Source organism: Delphinapterus leucas, chromosome 1 (assembly GCF_059928025.1).
Source record: "Delphinapterus leucas isolate spDelLeu-1000000601 "Yukka" chromosome 1, BTC_Dleu_Yukka2, whole genome shotgun sequence".
In the NCBI taxonomy this organism is placed as follows: Eukaryota; Metazoa; Chordata; class Mammalia; order Artiodactyla; family Monodontidae; genus Delphinapterus; species Delphinapterus leucas.
Window position 1 is genome coordinate 32,141,688 of NC_143129.1, and position 24,329 is coordinate 32,166,016.

The window sequence follows — 24,329 nt, forward strand, 5'->3', positions numbered from 1 at the left end:
TTTTTCTTTTCTAAAATGGAAGTAGGGACTTCCTGGTGGCGCACTGATTAAGAAGCTGCCTGCCAATGCAGGGGACACGGGTTTGAGCCCTGGTCTGGAAAGATCCCACATGCCCCGGAGCAACTAAGCCTGTGCGCCACAACTACTTAAGCCAGTGTGCCTAGAGCCCGTGCTCTGCAACAAGAGAAGCCACTGCAGTAAGAAGCCTGAGCACTGCAACGAAGAGTAGCTCCCTCCTGCTGCAACTAGAGGAAGCCCACATGCAGCAACAAAGACCCAACGCAGCCATAAATAAATAAATAAATAAATAAAATTTTATTTTAAAAATAAAAATAAATAAAATGGAAGTAATACTCTATCCACAGAATACTGTAAATACTTAGAATATGTATGTAAGCATATGCTAAGTATGCATGTAATAGATGTTAACTGTTAATAATTCTGTTTAACACCTAAGTGCTCAAACCATCCACTTACTCCCCATTTCCTACCTTTGTTCATACTCCTCTCTCTGCCTGGTACTCTCCCCTCATTTTCTTTTCTGCTGACTTCTAAACCTTTAATATGCTGCTCCTGCAATCTCCTCCACCAAGCCTCTATGACACACCCCAAATCTTCCTTCCTTCATTCTCTATGTTGAGCCAAGAACACATCCTCAGTGATTCCATGGCATCCTGTACTTACTTCCTTCTCTTCATTCATTGAGTCCTACTATGTACTAGATGCTGAAGACACAGTGTAGAACAAAACAAACATGCTCATACTCTAATAGAAAATTAGTAGTAAACAAACTACACAAACAATTGTGATTAAATCATTGCACTGCAATCAACTGTTTGTGCCTGTCTTTCCCCCACTAAATACTAAGTCCTTCAAAGCTATATCAAATTCATCTTTATATCTTCTGGCATTCAACAATGTCTGGTATAAAAGAGGTATTAATAAATAATCTTAACTAAAGGGGAGGAAGGCTTAATTAATGAAGGAAGGTCCTGGAGTACCTCATTCATGATGAGATCATGAATACAAATGAGAAAATTAGCCTTGAACAAGAGTAGGAACAGCTCTTCTATTAGGATAACTAAAGGAAGGTGGGAAAGGAGAGTGCTGATGAAAGTGTGTTTATAGGTAGAGGCAACAAGTTAAGAGAGTTCAGGTCTGATGGCTACCATTTTTTAATACAAGCAAGATCATCTACTGAGAATAAAGAGGCTGAAGTTGGATCAGATGGCTTAAATGCAGACTTCCCCAATCCCCAAGCCAGTATTAGGCTAAAGCAGACGTTGTGGATGCTGCCATCTCCTCCTTTTCCTCCTCCTCCTTCCCCTTCCCCCTTCTCCATCTTTTTTTCTCCCTTCTTCCTCTCCATTTCCTCTTCTTCATTTTTTTTCACACCCGGAATGCAAAAATTCTTCCTGCTTGGAGAGAATCCCTTTGTATATAGTATTAGCAGAATACAATGTTCTCTCTCTCACTAAGTATGTCAAAAAGGATAGATCTTCCCTCTCCTAGTCTTCTGGTGACAAAGGAACAGGCACGTGGATCTAGGCTCAGCCAATCAGATGTTCTTGTGTAGGATTTTTGAATCTTAAGGAAGTAATACAAAAATGTAGAGATAATTTTTAAATTGTTTATGGGAATGGCAGAAGCAATAACAGCAAGAATTTAGTACCAGTGGTCCGGGGCAGTGGCACATTAACCAGATTGTCCTCACAGCATGACTTTAGCTGTGGTATAGGCTCCTTGGTCCTTGCCCTTTTGTCCAAGCTGGTTTCCCAGCTTTCCTGTTGATTTTGTGAACTCTTTACTATCTTCTAATAAATTCCTTTTCTACTTACATTAGCCAGAATCAGTTTTGTTTGATTAATAAACTGAGAGGAGGGAAGGGGAGAGAAGAATCAAGAAAACTAGAGGTCTTGATAAGATTCAACAGCAGGTATTTTATATGTAAGGAAGCAGAACACCACTGGAAATCTAGGAGATTGTAGCTGGCCAATATAATGAAACAGTAAAGATTTCAAAGCGTCTCACAGGGTTTAGCCATGAAAATAGGGTGTTGAAAAGGGTAGAAGGTCACTGAAGTTGAAAATAACAAGAAATTATGAAACTAGTGTGTTAGATGAATGAACCTTGGCACAGAAGTTATCCAGAATGATGGTAGAATTTGGAATGGAGAGAAAACTGATAAAGAGTGCCAAAGGCTTTGATCAACAAAGAGTAAACTAGAGGGAAATTGATAAATGACAGTGGCAAAGAGAGAAGATGAATAAGGTGGAACAAATTTCAAAGGAAGGAGAATTTTTATACAACAATAAATGAGAATAATTGGAACTGGAAGTGGGCTGATTCAACTTACTACTTGAAGACAAAAAGACACAGGGGAATGAACAGCCCTTACTCAAGATGGCCCCCAAAGAAGTGGTATTCCAGAAAAAAAAAAAAAAAGCCAGGGTTAATTTAAGTAAGAGATGTGAAAGATGTTTATTTACTTTAGAATAAGTCTGAGGCTCCAAAAAGCCTGCTGTATAGCATAGGGAGCTCAGCTTGGTGCTCTGTGATGACCTAGATGGGTGGGATGGAGGGGGGTGAGAGGGAGGTCCAAATGGGAGGGAATGTATTTATCCATATAGCTGATTCACTTCACTGTACAGCAGAAACTGATACAACACTGTGGAACAACTATACTCCAATAAAAAATAATAATAAAAGTAAAAAGGCAGAAAAAAAAGAATAAGTCTGAGGCTTCAAAGGACTCCATGGAACGTGGTGAGAAGAAGTCAGAAGGATAAGGTCAGAGCTATATAGAGAAGGGAATACAAAAAAGGATAATTGATCAGAGATGTCCACATATGAAACGAAAGTCAAATATCAACTGCTGAACATAAGTATACTGAAGAAAATTCATATTTAAATACAAAGACAATAATCCTATGGGCTATTTATCTACTCTTTTATCTAAAGCCTAGGCTCCCAAGTTTTTTTCCCAAACTTAGGTTCAAAATCTATGTTCTCTATTGAGTTCTTGAACAACTTACTTGATCTCTTTAAGCTTTAATAGGGGGTAGCAGTTCCTTTCAGCACTGTAAATACCAAATGAACATGTGGCTGTCTAACACAGTGCTTAGAACCTGTAGGCACTAATAAACACTCACTACACTATGAAATTCTTAAAGGTAGGAACATGGTAAACAACATCCAGATGGCTCCCAATGATTCCTGCCTCCTGATTTTCACTCATATGTATAGTCCCCTTTCACATTATACCAGCGTTGATTGTGTAACCAATAGAACATAGCAGAAATAACAGTATGTCACTTCCATTATTAGGCTTTTATTGTAGTCTCTCTCTCCCTCCCTCTCTCTCTCTCTCTCTCTTTCTCTTTTTTTCTCTCTCTTTCTCTCCCACTCTCCCTCTCCCTCTCTCCCTCCCTCCCACTCTCCCCTCCACCCCCGAAGATAAGAAATGGCTTCTGGGCAAAGCTCAAATTTGGAGCACTGCCAGGAAAACACAGTCTAAACATAAAACAAACTATGTGGCTGTAAAATCCTTTGTTAAGACCTCAGAATGATCAAATATTTGACCTCAGGGCACCATTCGAACTAGCAAAACAACCTCTAAAGAGTCTGAGGGTGTCACAGGCCCTTTCAATCAATCAATAGTGTTTCGAAAGAAGCTTAATGTCTCTCAGCAGAAGCTCAAGGTAAAAAATGGCTTATCTCTGGGCTTCCCTGGTGGCGCAGTGGTTAAGAATCTGCCTGCCAATGCAGGGGACACGGGTTCGATCCCTGGTCCGGGAAGATCCCACATGCCACAGAGCAACTAAGTCCGTGTGCCACAATTACTGAGCCTGCGCTCTAGAGTCCACGAGCCACAACTACTGAAGCCCGCATGCCACAGCTACTGAAGCCCATGAGCCTAGAGCCCATGCTCCGCAACAAGAGAAGCCACAGCAATGAGAAGCCCGTGCACTGCAACGAAGAGTAGCCCCTGCTCACCACAACTAGAGAAAGCCCACGCACAGCAACGAAGAGCCAACACAGCCATAAATAAATAAATAAATAAATAAATACATTTTGTAAAAAATGGCTTATCTCAAATTTGTGTATGTGACTTTTATCTAATGGAAAATAAGATTCACAGGCGGCCCATGAATATTTTAAGAGAATTATATTTGCAGAAACACCTCCATCTTGGAATGAAAGGGGATAAAGATACTACAAAATGAAAAAAGTCTTTAACTCCCAAAAATTCTATTGACAGGAAACAGGTTTAGAAAACTGACTAGCTGAAAACATTTACCACCTCTCATAAAATTAAGGATGACAAGAGAATATAACCAAGAGCCCAGAGGGCTGAGCTAAAAGCCACCTAGAATCATTTCTGGTCAATAGGGCCAGGTCCTAATCAAGAACCTTCCAAAATTTTCCCTGCTGGATTTTATGGACCAGTAACTCCTATGTGCCTTCTATTTTCACCTTTTTTAAAGAGAAGTGTCTATGGAGGTTATCCTTTACCCATTCCACCATTTCATGTCAGGTGGTAAGCGGCAAATAACTTGTTTCTTTAGTTCATAAGTCTACGGATGGACAGAAATTATACTTGAAGAGCTGTACTGTAGAACCTCATCCACACCTGGGCTTGATTTAGATATGACATTTTGGACTTTTACCTAATGCTGTAATGGGATGAGGCTTTGGTGGGTCTTGTAAAAATATTCTATATGCGGGAAGAATGTGAATCATTGGGGACCAGAGGGAAGACTATGGTAGTTTCCAAGATGGTTCCCAATTATCCCCGCGTTTTGGCAGTCACACCATTGTGTAGCTGTCTCCACCATTATTCCAGTGATGTCACCAATAGAATATGGCAAAAATAATGGTACGTCATTTCAGAGGTTAGGTTATACAAGCTATTGTGGCTTCTGTCTTGATCTGTCTTTCTATCTGTCTCTTGGATGACTCACTCTGAGGGAAGGCAGATGCCAGGTTATAAGGACACTCAGATGGCCTAAGAAGACTCCCATGCATCAAGAAACTGAGGCCTCTGGCCAACAACCAGTTAGGAACTGAGGCCTCCTGCCAAAAGCCATGTAAGTGAGCCCCAGATCTGTGAGACACTCTGAGCCAGAACCCCCCAGTAAAGCTACATCTGGAAATTGTGTGAGTTGTTTTAAGCTGGTAGTTTGGGGAAGTAATTGGTTGCACAGCAGTAATTAACTAATACTGGGACTATGTTGAATTCATTCCTTTATTTCTGTAATCCTAGTTGCTTCACAAATTTTGCTATATCTGATTAGTTTTACTTTCCCTTCCTTCTCGCATCTGGGTTTGTCATTATCTAAATTTTATAAAGAATTTAAGGTTTGAAAAATTATCTTGGAAGTAGTGTTAAAAAATTTTACTCACTAAACATATACTAAATTGTGCTCCACTGCTGCTGTGGTCTACATTTTAAGGAAAATATGGTCCAACTTAGCTTTAAAATGAGCTGGATAGGTTTCTATCTTTTCATAGTTTGCTATTTTATTGTAAACAGCTTTTACAAATTTTAAGGAAAGGTTTTCCTTGATGAAAAACTTTTCAAGCCTAAAAACAGTGTGCAATCACAGGCATATCTATAAAAAGATGTCTATCAACTGCACCTTATGGTTTAGAAGAAAGCTAATTGCAGTTTTCAGTTCCCATCAGCTATTCCTATCTCTGTTTTTTGGTGTGGTTTAAAACACACAGTCACAAAATGTAAAACGCCTTCTATAAAATTCAGCTGATTTTTTTCTTGAATTAATTGGTCAATTTTAACAGCTTTCTTTACTTTCTGCACTATGAAAACCAGAGTGACCAAAAAAACATAGTTTTCTTAGGGATACTCATTTCCTGATTTTAAATAAATGTCAAGATGTTTATTTACATGATTTTCTAAAAATTTGGAGCATTAATATAAAAGTTTAAAATAGCACGTAACAGCATAAGCCCTGCCTATTAGTAACTATATATTTGATCAAACAGGCCCTGCCTTCTACTAGCCTATTTCTTTATCTATAAAGTGAGAAAAATACCTCATAGAGTGGTAATGAATATTAAGTATAATAATGTATATAAAGAGATAAGTATTGAAGTTGGCTCACAGTAAACAAGCTCTCAATAATGTACCCAGAATAATAATCAGGAAGACTAATACCAAACAGAAAAATGTCCACTAAATTTATTTTATTAATTAAACAAGAAAAAACTAACCCAAAATGGGCAAAAATGGGCATTTTCATCTCTCTCTCTCTTCCTCTCTCTCTCTCTACATATACATATGTACATATATATGAAAAGATGCTCAATACCATGTGTCATCAGAGAGTTAAAAATTATAACAATGACAGTACTGCCATTTTAACAGTATTAATTCAAGAGCATGGGATATCTTTCCATTTCTTTGAATGCTCTTTTATTTTCTTTATTAATGTTTTATAGTTCTCAGCATATAAGTCTTTCACCTTCTGAGTCAGGTTAATTCCTAGGTGGTTTTTTTTTTTGGTGCAATTTTAAAAGGTATTGTTGTTTTACATTCTTTTTCTAATACTTCATTGTTAGTGTAAAGGAATGCAACAGATTTCTGAATGTTAATCTTGTATGCTGCTACTTTGCTGAATTCATTTATTAGATCTAGTAGTTTTTCTGTGGAGTCCTTAGGGAACGTAAGTTGGAACAGCCACTATGGAAAACAGTATGGAGGTTCCTCAGAAAACTAAAATAGAATTACCGTATGATCCAACAATCCCACTCCTGGGAATATACCTGGACAAAACTATAATTCAAAAGGATACATGCACCTTTATGTTCATAGCAGCACTGTTAACAACAGCCAAAGCATGGAAACAATCTAAATGTCCATTGAAAGATGACTGGATAAAAAAGATGTGGTACATATATACAATGGAATACTACTCAGCCATAAAAAAGAATGAAATAATGCCACTTGCAGCAGCATGGATACAACTAGAGATTATCATGCTAAGTGAAGTAAGTCAGAAACAGAAAGACAAATGCCACGTTATCACTTATATGTAGAATCTAAAATATGGCACAAATGAACCTATCTACAAAACAGAAACAGACTCACATAGAGAACAGACTTGTAGTTGCCAAAGGGGAGGGGGGAAGGGAGGGGGTGGACTGGGAGTTTGGGGTTGGTGGATGCGAACTATTACATTTAGAATGGATTAACAACAAGGTCCTAATGTATAGCACAAGGAACTATATTCAATATCCTGTGATAAGGCATAAATGGAAAATATTAAAAAAAGAATGCCTCTATGTGTATAACTGAGTCACTTTGCTGTACAGCAGAGATTGGCACAACATTTTATTTTATTGAAGTAAATCAACTCTACTTCAATAAAAATAAATAAATAAATAGTAGAAAAAAATTAAAACAATGAGAATCTGCTTCAAGATGGCAGAGGACTAAGATATGGAGATCACCTTCCTCCCCACAAATACATCAGAAATACATCTACATGTGGGACAACTCCTACAGAACACCTACTGGGAGCTGGCAGAAGACCTCAGACCTCCCAAAAGGCAAGAAAATACCCACGTACCAGGGTAGGGCAAAAGAAAAAAGAAAAAACAGGGACAAAAGAATAGGGACGGGACCTGCACCTCTGGGAGGGAATCCTGTGTGCAAGCGCAGGTGACCCACACCCCGCCGGGAGCCTGCGCAGCACACCTCTGCCAGGGTCACGTGATCCAAGGACAGCTTCCCTGGGAGAACACACAGCGCACCTCAGGCTGTTGCAATGTCATGCTGGCCTCTGCTGCCGCAGGATTGCCCTGCATTCCAATTATGACTACGTTACCCCTCCCTCTCCCCAGCCTGAGTGAGCAAGACGGCCCTAATCAGATGCTGCTTTAACCTCTCCTGTCTGGGCGGGGAACAGACACCTCAGGGCAGCCTACACACAGAGGCAGGGCCAAAACCAAAGCTGAACCCCAGGAGCTGTGCAAGCAAAGAAGAGAAAGGGAAATTTCTCCATGCAGCCTCAGGAGCAGTGGATTAAATTCCCACAATCAACATGATAAACCCTGCATCTGTGGAATACCTGAATAGACAACGAATGTTCCAAAAATTGAGGCAGTGTACTTTGGGAGCAACTGTAGACTTTGGGTTTGCTTTCTGTGCCTGATTTGGTTTTGGTTTTATGTTTACCTTAGTTTAGTTTTTAGTGCTTGTTATCACTAGTGGATTTGTTTATTGGTTTGGTTGCTCTATTCCTTTTTTTTTTTTTTAATTTTCTTTTCCTTTTTTCTCTTTTTGTGAGTGAGTATGTGTATGTTTCTTTCTGTGATTTTGTCTGTCTAGGTTTGCTTTTACCATTTGTCCTAGGGTTCTGTCTGTTCACTTTTTAAAATTTTCCTTCCTTTTCTTTCGATCCATGTGGCTGGCAGGGTGTTGGTCCTCTGGCTGAATGTCGGCCCTGAGCCTCCAAGGTGGGAGAGCTGATTCGAGGACACTGGACTACCAGAGACCTCCCGGACCCACGTAATATCAATCAGCGAGAGCTCTTCCAGAGATTTCCATCTCAACACTAAGACCCAGCTCCACCCAATGCCCAGCAAGCTCCAGTGCTGGATGCCCTATGCCAAACAACTAGCAAGACAGGAAACCAGCCCCACCCAATAGCACAGAGGCTGCCTAAAGTTATACTAAGTTCATAGACTCCCCAAAACACACCACCACACATGGCCCTGCCCACCAGAAGGACAAGATCCAGCCCCATGCACCAGAGCACAGGCACCAGTCCTCTCCACAAGGAAGCCTACACAAATCACTGAACCAACCTCACCCACTGCGGGCAGACGCCAAAAATATCGGGACCTGAAAACCTGCAGCCTGCAAGAAGGAGACAGTAGGTTAAACACAAACACAGTAAGTTAAGAAAAATGAGAAGACAGAGAAATATGTAGCAGATGACAGAGCAAGGTGAAAACCCAGCAGACCAAACAAATGAAGAGAAAATAGGCAGTCTACCTAAAAAAGAATTCAGAGTAATGATAGTAAAGATGATCCAAAATCTCAGAAACAGGATGGAGAAAATACAAGAAATGTTTAACAAGAACCTAGAACTAAAGAGCAAACAGACAATGATGAACAGCACAATAAATGAAATTAAAAATACTCTCAAAGGAATCAATAGCAGAATAACTGCGGCAGAAGAATGGATAAGTGACTGGAAGATAAAATAGTGGAAATAGCTACCACAGAGCAGGATAAAGAAAAAAGAATGAAAAGTATCGAGGACAGTCTCAGAGACTTCTGGGACAACATTAAACACAACAACATTCGAATTATAGGGGTCCCAGAAGAAGAGAAAAAGAAAGGGTCTGAAAAAATATTTGAAGAAATTATAGTTGAAAACTTCCCTAATATGGGAAAGGAAATAGTCAAATCCAGGAAGCACAGAGAGTCCCATACAGGATAAATCCAAGGAGAAACATGGCAAGACACATATTAATCAAACTATCAAAAATTAAATATAAAGAAAAAATATTAAAAGCAGCAAGGGAAAAGCAACAAATAATATACAAGGGAATCTCCATAACATTAACAGCTGCTCTTCCAGCAGAAACTCTGCAAGCCAGAAGGGAGTGGCAGGACATATTTATAGTGATGAAAGGCAAAAATCTACAACCAAGATTACTCTACCCAGCAAGGATCTCATTCAGATTTGAAGGAGAAAATAAAACCTTTACAGACAAGCAAAGTTAAGGGAATTCAGCACCACCAAACCAGCTTTACAACAAATGCTAAAGGAACTTCTCTAGGCAGGAAACACAAGAAAAGGAAAAGATCTACAATAACAAACCCAAAACAATTAAGAATATGGTACTAGGACCATACATATCAATAATTACCTTAAATGTAAATGGATTAAATGTTCCAACCAAAAGACACAGACTGGCTGAATGGATACAAAAACAGGACCCATATATATGCTGTCTACAAGATACCCACTTCATACCTAGGGACACATAGAGCCTGAAAGTGAGAGGATGAAAAGAGATATTCAATGCAAATGGAAATCAAAAGAAAGCTAGAGGGCTTCCCTGGTGGCGCAGTGGTTAAGAATCCACCTACAAATGCAGGGGACACGGGTTCGAGCCCTGGGCCGGGATGATCCCACATGCCGCAGAGCAACTAAGCTCGTGCGCCACAACTACTGAGCCTGTGTTCTAGAGCCCATGTGCCACAACTACTGAGCCAGTGCACCTAGAGCCCGTGCTCCGCAACAAGAGAAGCCACTGCAATGAGAAGCCTAAGCACTGCAATGAAGAGCAGCCCCCGCTAGCTGCAACTAGAAAAAGCCCACACGCAGCAACAAAGAACCAAGGCAGCCAAAATAAATAAATAAATAAATTTATTTATTTAAAAAAAAAAGTTGGAGTAGCACTACTCATATCAGACAAAAGAGACTTTAAAATAAAGACTATTACAATAGGCAAAGAAGAACACTACATAATGATCAAGGGATCAATTCAAGAAGATATAACAATTGTAAATATTTATGAACCCAATATATAAGGCAAATGCTAACAGCCATAAAGGAGGAAACCAATATTAACACAATAATAGTAGGGGATTTTAACACCCCACTTTCACCAATGGACAGATTATCCAACATGAACGTAAATAAGGAAATACAAGCTTTAAATGACACATAAAACTGAATGGACTTAATTGATATTTATAGGCCATTCCATCCAAAATCAACAGAATACACTTTCTTCTCAAGTGCTCATTCTCCAGCATAGATCTTGGGTCAGAAATGAAGCCTTGGTAAATTCAAGAAAATTGAAATTATATCAAGTATCTTTTCCCACCACAATGCTCTGAGACTAGATATCAATTACAGGAGAAAAATAAACTGTAAAAAATACAAACACATGGCAGATAAACAATACATTACTAAATAACCAAGAAATCCCTTAAGCAATCAAAGAGGAAATCAAAAAATACCTAGTAACAAATGACAATGAAAACACGATGACCCAAAACCTATGGCATGCAGCAAAAGCAGTTTTAAGAGGGAAGTTTATAGCAATACAATCCTACTTCAAGAAACAAGAAAAATCTGAAAATAAACAACCTAACCCTACACCTAAAGTAATTAGAGAAAGAACAACAACAACAAAAACCCAAAGTTAGCAGAAGGAAAGATATCAAAGATCAGATCACAAATAAAAGAAAAAGAAATGAAGGAAATAGCAAAGATTAATAAAACTAAAAGCTGGTTCTTTGAGAAGATACACAAAATTGATAAACCATTAGCCATACTCATCAAGAAAAAAAGGGAGAAGACTCAAATCAACAGAATTAGAAATGAAAAAGAAGTAACAACTGACACTGCAGAAATACAAAGGATCATGAGAGAATACTACAAGCAACTGTATGCCAATAAAGAGGACAACCTGGAAGAAATGGACAAATTCTTAGCAAAGCACAACCTTCCAAGACTGAACCAGGAAGAAATAGGAAGTATAAACAGACCAATCACAAGCACTGAAATTGAGACTGTGATTGAAAATTTTCCAACAAACAAAAGCCCAGGACCAGATAGCTTCACAGGCGAATTCTATCAAATATTTACAGAAGACCTAACACCTATCCTCAAACTCTTCCAAAATATAGCAGAGGGAGGAACACTTCCAAACTCATTCTACAAGGCCACCATCACCCTGATACCAAAACCAGACAAAGATATCACAAAAAAAGAAAACTACAGGCCAATATCACCGATGAACATAGATGCAAAAATTCTCAACAAAATACTAGCAAACAGAATCCAACAGCACATTAAAAGGATCATACACCATGATCAAGTGGGATTTATCCCAGGAATTCAAGGATTCTTCGATATTTGCAAATCAATCAATGTGGTACACCATATTAATAAACTGAAGGAGAAAAACCATATGATCATCTCAATAGTTGCAGAAAAAACTTTCAACAAAATTCAGCACACATTTAGGAAAAAAATCCTCCAGAAAGTAGGCATAGAAGACATTTGCCTCAACATAATAAAGGCCATATATGACAAACCCACAGCCAAAATCGTTCTCAATGGTGAAAACTGAAACCATCAGGAACAAGACAACTCTCTTGTCTTGAGAGGTGCCACTCTCACCACTATTATTCAACATAGTTTTGGAAGCTTTACCCACAGCAATCAGAGAAGAAAAAGAAATAAAAGGAATCCAAATCGGAAAAGAAGTAAAACTGTCACTGTTTGCAGATGATATGACAGTATACATAGAGAATCCTAAAGATGCTACCAGAAAACTACTAGAGCTAATCAATGAATTTGGTAAAGTAGCAGGATACAAGTTTAATGCACAGAAACCTCTGGTATTCCTATACACTAATGATGAAAAATCTGAAAGAGAAATTAAGGAAACACATTTACCATTGCAATGAAAAGAATAAAATACCTAGGAATAAACCCACCTAAGGAGACAAAAGACATGTACGCAGAAAACTATCAGACACTGATGAAAGAAATTAAAGATGATACAAACAGATGGAGAGATATACCATGTTCTTGGATTGGAAGAATTAACATTGTAAAAATGACTATACCACCCAAAGCAATCTACAGATTCAATGCAATCCCTATGAAACTACCAATGGCATTTTTCACAAAACTAGAACAAAAAATTTCACAATTTGTATGGAAACACAAAAGACCCAGAATAGCCAAAGCAGTCTTGAGAAAAAAAATGGAGCTGGAAGAATCAGGCTCCCAGACTTCAGACTATACTACAAAGCTACAGTAATCAAGGCAGTATGGTACCGGCATAAAAGCAGAAATACTGATCAGTGGAACAAGATAGAAAGCCCAGAGATCAACCCATGCACATACGGTTACCTTATCTTTGATAAAGGAGGCAAGAATATATAATGGAGAAAAGACAGCCTCTTCATTAAGTGGTGCTGGGAAAACTGGACAGCTACATGTAAAAGAATGAAATTAGAACACTCCCTAACACCATACACAAAAATAAACTCAAAATGGATTAAAGACCTAAATGTAAGGCCAGACACTATAAAACTCTTAGAGAAAAACATAGGAAGAACACTCTTTGACATAAATCACAGCAAGATCCTGTTTGACCCACCTCCTAGAGAAATGGAAATAAAAACAAAAATAAACAAATGGGACCTAATGAAACTTACAAGCTTTTGCACAGCAAAGGAAACCATAAACAAGACCAAAAGACAACCCTCAGAATGGGAGAAAATATTTGCAAATGAAGCAACTGACAAAGGATTAATCTGCAAAATTTACAAGCAGCTCATGCACCTCAATATCAAAAAAACAAACAACTCAATCCCAAAATGCACAGAAGACCTAAACAGACATTTCTCCAAAGATATACAGATTGCCAACAGACACATGAAAGGATGCTCAACATCACTAAATCATTAGAGAAATGCAAATCAAAACTACAGTGAGGTGTCACCTCACACCAGTCAGAATGGCCATCATCAAAAAATCTACAATCAATAAACACTGGAGAGGGTGTGAAGAAAAGGGAACCCTCTTGCACTGTTGGTGGGAATGTAAATTGATACAGCCACTATGGAGAACAGTACGGAGGTTCCTTAAAAAACTAAAAATAGTACTATCATACGACCCAGCAATCCCACTACTGGGCATACACCCTGAGAAAACCATAATTCAAAAAGAGACATGTACCATGATGTTCACTGCAGCACTATTTACAATAGCCAGGACATGGAAGCAACCTAAGTGTCCACTGACAGATGAATGGATAAAGAAGATGTGACACATATATACAATGGAATATTACTCAGCCATAAAAAGAAACAAAATTGATTTATTTGTAGTGAGGTAGATGGACCAAAAGTTTGTCATACAGAGTGAAGTAAGTCAGAAACAGAAAAACAAATACCATATGCTAACACATATATATATGGAATCTAAAAAAAATGATTTTGATGAACCTAGGGGCAGGACAGGAATAAAGACACAGATATAGAGAGTGGACTTGAGGACACGGGGCGGGGGACAGGTAAGCTGGGACGAAGTGAGAGAGTAGTTTTGACATATATATACTACCAAATGTAAAATACAAAGCTAGTGGGAAGCAGTTGCATAGCACAGGAAGATCAGCTCTGTGCTGTGTGAACACCTAGAGGGGTGGGATGGAGGGTGGGAGGGAGGCGCAAGAGGGAGGGGATATGGGGATATATGTACACATATAGCTGATTCACTTGGTTATACAGCAGAAACTAACATAACATTGTAAAGCAATTATACTCTAATAAAGATATAAAAAAAACAGTGAGACACCACCACTCACGTATTTGAATGGCTAAAATTCAAATAACTAACAATACCAAATGCTGACAAAGACGTGGAGCAGTAGGAAGTGTCATTCATTGCCCGTTGGAATATAAAATGGCACACTCACTTTGGAAGACAGTTTGGTAGTTTCTTACAATGGTAAACATAGTCTTACATACATGATCCATCAATTACACACCTTGATATTTACCCAAATGAGTTGAAAACTTATGTCCTCACAAAAACCTGCACTTGAATGTTTACAAAAGCTTTACTCATAATTGCCAAGAATTGGGAGCAACCACGATGTCTTCCAATAGGTGAATGGATAAAATTAACTGTGGTACATATGTATATTGGAATATTATTCAGTGATAAAAAAGAAATAAACTTTCAAGCCATGAAAAGACATGTAGTGATCTTGCATATTACTAAGAAACCAGTCTAAATAGGCTACATACAATATTATTCCAATAATGTGAGATTCTGGAAAATCAAAACTATAGAGGCAGGAAAAAGATCAGTTGTCGGGGGTTTTAAAGAGAGTGGGTAAAATTAAAAAAGAAAAAATTGTTTTAAAAACACAAAGAAAGAGAGGGGGAGATAGTTGAATAAGTGTTGGAATTTTTTAGGGTGGCAAAACTATTCTGTAGCATACTATAAGAATGGATACATGACATTGCATTTGTCAAAAGCCACAGAACTTTATATAACACAAAGTATGAACCTTAATGTATGTCAATTACAAAGAAAAACATTTAGGAGGTGGAGGCAATCCCAGGATGGGATGCAGATTGACAAAAGACACTGTACTATAAATGTATGAAACAATCTCACTGAAGGAAACGGGGGAGGAAAGATGCTGACCTAAGTAATTTTAGAAATGAGTGGGATCTGTAAGACTAAAGACAAAAGTAACGAACAGCACATAAGCACTGTCTCCCAGCTGACAAAGCTGTTTCCCACAGGGATATGAGTTAACAATCTGACACTGCTATACATGTATGCTGAAATTGAACAATAAAGTAAATGGATAGTGTATGGTGGGAGCCAGGTTTCTCACTGTCAGAGTGGAAATTTACTGATAAGCAATAATAGGAGGTTAGAATGATCCATGTAATAATGGATTAGAGTTGGAAATAACAATATGAACTCATGTTCAGCTTAATATTGTTCCTCACACACACACACACACGTTAGTGTAAACACATATATTTCCTTGCTCTGTCAGCCAGGAGCACCTAGAAGCAACAACACCCCAGCAGCAGTGAGCACACCTAGAGCCTAGATCTTGGTTTCTAATACCATTCTCCAATAAAAGGAACCAAGGTTCTTTGGAGAAATGGCTGATTCTAGGACTGGGGCAAGAAATATAAAGGATAAGCCCACAGTATCTTGTTGTCAGAAAGTAAGGATGTGCTTTAATTTTTTTCTTAATTAAAAAAAAAACAAAACCTCACATTGATGGGACTGCATCAAAGGGACACAGGAGTCAACTGAAGAGCTCCCAATGACCAAAGCTGGAAGAATTTGAGCAACAGATAAATAAAGTAGTAGTGGATTATAACCCAAAGTATAAAATAAATATCCATGAGGCTATACTGACACAAATGAACGATGGATTAAACAAATAAAAAGGAGAGAAGAGACAAATCCCCTGTGCAGAAGAATTCCAAGTAATTTATGTAGATTTTCTGCCCTCAAGAAGGCAGAGCATTACTCCCCACTCCTTAAGTATGGGATGTGCATAGTGACTTCCTTCCAAGTAGTAGAGTATGGAAAGGGGGAAAAAAAGAGTCTTACAGTGGAGAAACCTAACAAATACTACCTTAAGTCAGGTGACTCAGGTAAACTTCAACAGTGATATAAATTATACTGATAGTATGTACCCTCGATATGATGTGAGGAAAATGGCACTTTACCTCTGTAGTCTCCCTCGCCACATTCCATAACCCTTGTTTAATCATGAGAAAAACATCGTACAAATTCCAACAGAGGGGCATTGCACAAAACCGCTGACCATTAATCCTCAAAACTGTCAAAGTGGTCATGAAAAACAAGGAAAGTCTGAGAAACTGCCAGGGCCAAGAGGAGTGTAAGGAGACATGACAACTAAATGTAATGTACTATCAGCGATGGGATCTTGGAACAGAAAAGGGTATTAGGTAAAAATTAAGAAAATCTGAATAAAGTATGGCTTTAGGTAATAAAAAAAATTACTTTATTAACATCTTACTTTGAAAAAGTTTTGCCACCATTTCTAGGTTGCAGCACAGTATAATGGTTAAGATCACAGATTCTAGTACCGGACTAGCTGGGTTTAAAGATCAGATCCACCAATTACTAGCTATGTAAACTTTTGGACAGGTATGCTCAGTTATTCAGTTCCTCTCATCCGTAAAAAGGTATCAACGCTATCTTAACGTCACAAGGTTGTTTTGAAAGCTACTACCTGAACTACGGTAATATTCAATAAAAGTTACCCATTATCAGTCTAATTTTTTCTAATTTGGGGGAAGTTGCTTAGTATCTCAGGAAAGTAAGTTACATAGATTTGATTGAGAGAAATTAAGTTTTCTGTTACCGTTGACCCTTGAACAACAGAAGTTTGAACTGCGCAGGTCCACTTACATGCAAATTTTTTTCAACAGTAAATACTACAGTACTACATGGTCCATGGTTGGTTGAATCTGAGATGCAGAACCGTGGACACAGGGGAACCGCATATGTAAGGAGGACCAACTATAAATTATATGCAGATATTCAAATATCTAACCCCTAACCCCATATTGTTCAAGGGTAAACTGTACTCATTTACATGAAACATATAAAGAAAGAGAAAAAAGGCAAAAATCTGATTTCACACCCAGGATTATTAGCATTAATTTTCATGAAGTCATAAACCTTACTAGAATCTGTTGGTATTTCACTAATAATATTTTTTGAACTAGTAATTACTATAATTATTATATCAGGTTAGATATGTAAATCATCTTTTTTAAAATACTAAATAAAACTATATATTTCATTCTCTGTTAAAAATATATCTTTACATTATTCTTAGTTGTTCCTACTCTTCTAGGTCACAAAAGCATACAGCAGACTTCTTTATTACAAAGTAAATGTAACTAAATTAATATATCATAATACAATGCTTTTTAATTGGTGAAATCTCAGAGGCAAGTTATGTCATTACACAGTAATTCCCTTTTCCTTCTTCCCATATTAGGCACTACCAAAGCCAACAATTTGACATTGTATTTGTTTTTCAGCAATGGAAACGCTAAGGCTAAAAACTATCTATTATACCAAGTTAAAATCAAACCATAGAAAGAAAAAACCAAAACAATTTAACATTTAATTTCAAAAGAAGAAATTAATGATAATAAATACAGAGGCAGCTGTCTTAACCAAAATATATGTCACACTGCCTAAGAAAATAGAGGTTTTTAAACAGTGCAGCTGGCTTTTTTTCTAAAGCTGTCTGTATACATATTTAAATATTTAACTAGGTACTCAAAACCCCACCTACAGAAATGAAGAGAAAATAATAAGCCCCAGGAGGAATCCTTACCATGAGAACTGTTTAAAACACAGAACAAAGAAGGTAAAGAAATGCATTCCAGGTTAATTAATTAGAAGTAAAAATGATGTTGTTGTTCTATTTGACCCAAGTAATGCCAATACCTTTTCCAGAGGAAAAAAAAGTCAAGACCCAATTAAGTTGTTTTTTGGGGGAGGAGAAGGAGTTCTAAATGAATTCTTATTTTATAAACGACTTGATCCAAAAACAATATACCACCAAAACACCTGGCTTAAAAATAAAATACCGTATTCACTCATCATCTAGCTTTATGTTAACACATGCTTTCATTTATCAAATATTTATTGATCATCTACCACAAATACATTTTAATTTAAAAGGAAAACAAACCAGCTAGAGTAAACTGTAACAGCAGATGTGCTAAAACTCAGCAAAGTATGCCGACAGTACTATAGGAGCACAGGAGTGGCACCCAACTCAGTTTTGAGGGCGGGACTTAGGTAGAGACCAGAAGATAGTCAGAAATTGAAATGGAGAGGTGCTAATTCATCCATAACCCTCTCCTCCAAATCTCAACATGCAGTCACAAAGAAATTTAGAATCTCCAGCCTCTAAAACCTTCTTGTCTATTTCCTCTGCTGCCAACTAATCCAAGATACCACCATCATCACCTGCTCTTGCTCTGGTCCAATCTGCCACCGTGCAGGCAAGTGACGTCTTAAAAACATAAACTGAATTGTATTATCTCCCTAATTAAAAGGCTTTAATGAGTTCCTCTTGCTCTTGGATAGAAGTCAGCACCCCTGACCTGGTCATCAAATAGGTATGGCCTCTGTCTACTTATAAACCTCATTTCACAGTCTTACAGTCTTACCCACCTTCACCTCTCCACTCCAGCTACACTGGCCCTTATATTCAATGCCTCTAATAAGCCATGCTCCTTTATTTATTTGGGCTTTTAAATCTGCAGTTCCTTTAGCTGAAAACTAGTAGGTTTTTCAGTATAGGGAATGCCACACTCAAAGCCCCTGAAGTAAGAAAAAATTAAGTCAGGAGTCCCTCTTCTAGAACTTTTTGAACTTATCCCAAATATCATTAAATGTTATGTAAGTGTGCTTCTCTCCTCTACAGTATATAATCTCTAAGACGGTAAGGCCCAAATATGTTCAATTCTCCAATGTCCAACATAGTGCCTGACACAATAAGTAATGAGTGATAACATGTATGGAGCTCTTACTACATGTGAAGCTCTCTGCTACATGCTTTACCACCGTATGAGGTAGGTTCTACTATACTCCTCACGTGACATGTGAGGAAGTTAGAATAGTTATGTACCTAGCCTAAAGTTACCCAGCTCTTAAGTGGCAGAGCTGGAATGTGAACTCATAAAGAGTTACTATAGATTTCATGTTCTTAACCACTAAGCAATACCATTTATTCAATGAAGCCCAGGATGAGAAAACAATATATGCACATTAGTACTTTCATTACAGGAACTTTCGAACTGTTCATTATGGTGAAGTATAGAATGCATGGAGGATGGTACCTACCAGACTTGTGATTACAGAAAAACCTGGAGAAATAATACATCATAGTCTGCTCTGCTAGAGTTGAGACCGTCCTAAGGCAATGGGAAAACACTGAAAGGTTTTAAACAGAGAATACTTCACCAGATAACCAGATTTTCAACACAGTAAATGAAAATAATTAAAACAATTAAGAGGCTTTTGCAATAATCCAGTAGATGCAGGTAAATGTGTATGTGTCAGGAAATTGAGGGAGTTTCTATTTTATGGCTTGTATTTTCCCTGCCATATCAGTGAAACAGTGAATAGGGTGATGAGGGAATTAGAGATATGAGATCATGAATTGATATAGACGACCCAAACTCTTTTTGAATCAGTGAATGTTTATCAATATCATGATAGATAACAAAGACTAAAGTACTGCTCTAGATTAAAGGGGACTAAAGAGACATGACCCTAAATACAATATGTGATGCTGGGCTGAAACCTGTACTAGAAGGGGAAAATGCTATAATAGGCATTATTGACAACTGGGACAACTGGCAAAATTGGAATATGGACCATTGAATTAAATTAAAATGGTGTATCTACACCACATTAACAAAACGAAAGACAAAAATTACATGATCATCTCTATACACACAGAAAAAGCATTTGACAAAATTCAACATCCATACATGATAAAAACTCTCACTGAAGGGGTATAGAGGTAGCATATCTCAACATAATAAAAACCATTTATGACAAACCCACAGCTAACATCATACTCAATGGCTGAAAGCCTTCCCTCTAAATTCTGGAAAAAGACAAGGGTGCCCACTCTCACCACTTCTATTAAACATAGTACTGGAAATCCTAGCCACAGCAGTCAGACAGGAAGAATAAAAGGTATCCAAGTCGAAAGGGAAGAGGTAAAACTGTCACTATTTGCAGATGACAAGATACTGTACACACAGACTCTAAAGTCTCCACACAAAAACTATTAGAACTAATAAATGAATTCAGCAAGGAGCAGGATGAAGATTAGTAAACAGAAATTTGTTGCATTTCTTTACACTAACAATGAAATACCAGAAAGAAAAAGTAAAAATATAATCCCGTTTAAAACTGTGCCAAAAAAAAAAAACCTGGGGCTTCCCTGGTGGCGCAGTGGTTGAGAGTCCGCCTGCCGATGCAGGGGACACGGATTCGTGCCCCGGTCTGGGAAGATCCCACATGCCACGGAGTGGCTGGGCCTGTGAGCCATGGCTACTGAGCCTGCGCGTCCGGAGCCTGTGCTCCACAACGGGAGAGGCCACAACAGTGAGAGGCCTGCGTACCGCAAAAAACAAACAAACAAACAAACAAACCTAGGAATAAACTTAAACAAGGAGGTGAAAAGACCTATATGCTGAAAACTATAAAACATGGATAAGGGAAACTGAAAATTACTCAAAGAATGGAAAGCTATACCCTGCTCTTGGATTAGAAGAGTTAATATTGTTAAAATGGCCACACTACACAAAGCAATCTTCAGATTTAATACAATCGCTATCAAAATACCCAAGACATTTTTCACAGAACTAGAACAAATAGTCCTAAAATGTATATGGAACCACAAAAGACCCAGAATTGCCACAGCAATCCTGAAGAAAAAGAACAAAGCTGAAAGCATAACCCTTCCAGACCTCAGACAATGCTACAAAGCTACAGTAATCAAAACAGCCTGGTATTGGCACAAAAAGACATATAGATCAATGGAACAGAATAGAGAGCCCAGAAATAAACCCACACACCTACAGTCACTTAATATATGACAAAGAAGGCAATAAAATACAATGGGAAAATACAATCTCTTCAGCAAGTGGTGTTGGGATAGCTGGACAGCTGCCTATATATCAATGAAATTAGAACACTCCCTCACACCATATACAAAAATAAACTCAAAATGGTTTAAAGACATAAATATAAGATATGACACCATAAAACTCCTAGAAGGGAACACAGGCAAAACATTCTTGGACATAAATCTTAGTAATATTTTCTTGTCAGTCTCCCAAGGCAAAAGAAATAGAAGCAAAAATAAACAACTGGGACTTAATCAAACCTAAAAGCTTTTGCACAACGAAGGAAACCATCAACAAAACAAAAAGACAACCTATGGACTGGGAGAAAATATTTGCAAACAATGTGATCGACAAGGGGAATATCCAAAAATACAAACAGTTCATACAACTCACTATCAAAAAAACAAACAACCCAATCAAAAAATGGGCAGAAGATCTAAAAAGACATTTCTCCAAAGAAGACATACAGATGGCAAACAGGCACATGAAAAGATGCTCAACATCACTAATTATTAAAGAAATGCAAATCAAAACCACAATGAGGTATCACCTCACACTGGTCACAATAGCTATCATCAAAAAGTCTACAGATAATAAATGCTGGAGAGGGTATGAAGGAAAGGGAACCCTCCTACACTGTTGATGAGAATGTAAATTGGTGCAGCCACTATGGGAAACAGTGTGCAGGTTCCTTAAAAAACTAAAAATAGAATCACACACACACACACAAACACACAGGAATATTACTCAGCCATAAAAAAGAATGCCTAGAGAATATTATACTAAGTGAAGTCAGTCAGACAGAGAAAGATAAATATTATATGATATCACTTATATGTGGAATCTAAAAAGTAATATGAATGAATCTATGTATAAAACAGAAACAGACTCACAGACATAGAAAACAAACTAATGGTTACCAAAGGGGAAAGAGAAGGGGGGAGGAATAAATTAGGAGTATGGGATTAACAGATACAAACTACTATACATAAAATAGATAAGCAACAAGGATTTACTGCACAGAACAGGGCACTATATTCAATATCTTGTAATAACCTACAATAGAAAATAATCTGTATATATATATATATATATATATATATATATGTAACTGAATTACTGCTGTACACCTGAAACTAACACAATATTGTAAATACTTCAATTTAAAAAAAAAAGTGTATCTAAGTTAAACTTCATAGAGATTTTACATACGAGATTATCTTTTTTCTTATGAAATACATACAAAAGTATTAAGGAATAAAGTGACACAATTGTATGTAACATACTCTCAAATGTTTCAAGTAAAAAAATACATATATTTTAGATACATAATATGTATTTTTAATATATGTATATGATAAAGAGAGTGATAAAAATGTGACAAAATGTTGAAATTAGTTAATTTGGGTAAAGGGAATGTGGGAATATCTATACTATTCTTATCATTTTTCTGTGCATTTGATATTATTTCACAGAATTATTATACAAAATTATTTTTAAAAACAATCAGTGCTGAATAAGAAGGTAGTTCAAGAATAAAGTATCTGAATTTAAGATGTCAGAGGCGGCACAATTCTAGATGATGCAATATACAGTTTGGCCATGAGAGTGGGCAGCTGAAGTACAATGGAGATTAAAAAGTCACTGAAACTGAGGTCACATTTGAAACAGTTTCCCTCTCACTTCATTATTATTGCACAGTTTCTATGAAATTTCATTTACTGATTTCACCTGAAGTTTTTTAATCTCTAAATTCCCTTTCACTCTTCATTTGAAGCTTTTAGTGCTTATACTATTTTATAATGTAGTTACCAATGCAAATCTACCAACCAATTAAAGAGGTACATAGCTCCTCTTCCTCATTACTAATGAAGATCTTAAAAGAATTTCAAATCCCCATCTCTTTGACATCCTATTAGACATACTACCACTTTTCAGATTTATTATCTTGGGTCCTACTCAGAAGTACTTATCTATGTGGTAATATTACATTGAAAACAAATGTTAGTATTTCAGCTACTATATCAAAGTTGGTAAAAATTATGGCACATCACCCCCTACCACCAACTGTGCCAGGTATCCCTAAATCCTAAATCTCTCTGATTTAAAGTAAACTTCCAGTCTTCTGCATGGATGGAAGGGAAGTTATCAGCTGGTTACTCCAAGAGATGACAGATCCAACCATTTGCCTTATGACTTTCATCCAAACCTCCCAAATTTAGCCTTACTCCACACACCAGGCCATCAGAGATGGCTGCTGCCTCCAATCCTAAGCCCTTCCAGGACTTTACAGCTCCACTTGGTTTGTTTCTTTTAGGCTCCCTCCTCTATAGGCTTACATTTATTTTCTTTGGTTCTGCTAAGTTAGTGGCCACTCATCCATCAATTTAATAATTTATTACCTCTTCTAGTAATGTCTTTTTACAAACCCCATTATCTCCTCTCCTATTCTCTTTATCTTTGTAAGTCTATGCCTTTTTTTTTATTCCTTTACTGTCATTCTAGTGGGGTTTCAGAAAGGGTAAAAATAAAGGGGTGCTCAATCATGTTGAAGTAGAAGTGCCATTCTAGCTGTTTGAATGATGAGGGTGGATTAAATATGTAATTTCCAATCTGCAAATGTAATGAGGGTAACTGAGCTATTTTCAATATTTTTAGAAGGTTAACAGAAAAATACATTTACCCATAATAAGACCATGCAGGGTGACGTTAAACTTCTTTACTCAATGTGTTACTCCTGGTTTATGCATTCCTTCAACAAATATTTACAGGCTGACTACTACCTCCTACAATTGTTCTAAATTCCAGGGATTAAACAGTAAGTGAAATAAAGCCTCTGACTTCATGGAGTTTCCACTATAACAGGACAGACAAACAATAAGCAAAAAGATGTATCTTACCCCGATTGATCGTAAGCTGACTGATAATTATGTATCTTTGATTAAACATTTTTGAAAGAAAATAATGTAAGTAGTACAAAAGAATCACAACAATTTGTGATTAGATTATCTTCTGTAACTCATAAGTATTATAACTAGTAAGAACCAACAAAGACAAGATTGAATGAAATCAT

At 37.3% G+C, this 24,329-nt stretch overlaps 2 protein-coding genes across 2 annotated transcripts in view; one reads left to right on the forward strand and one right to left on the reverse strand.

Annotated features, from left to right (window-relative positions):
* Positions 1-24,329, reverse strand: part of DRC8 (dynein regulatory complex subunit 8) — a 133,911-nt gene that overhangs the window by 90,527 nt on the left and 19,055 nt on the right. The window lies entirely within an intron of this gene.
* Positions 8,460-24,329, forward strand: part of LOC149750441 (uncharacterized) — a 35,147-nt gene continuing 19,277 nt past the window's right edge. The window contains exon 1 of the mRNA XM_089899201.1: positions 8,460-8,481. Within this exon, the coding sequence (XP_089755327.1) occupies positions 8,460-8,481 (22 nt within the window). The remainder of the gene's footprint in view (positions 8,482-24,329) is intronic.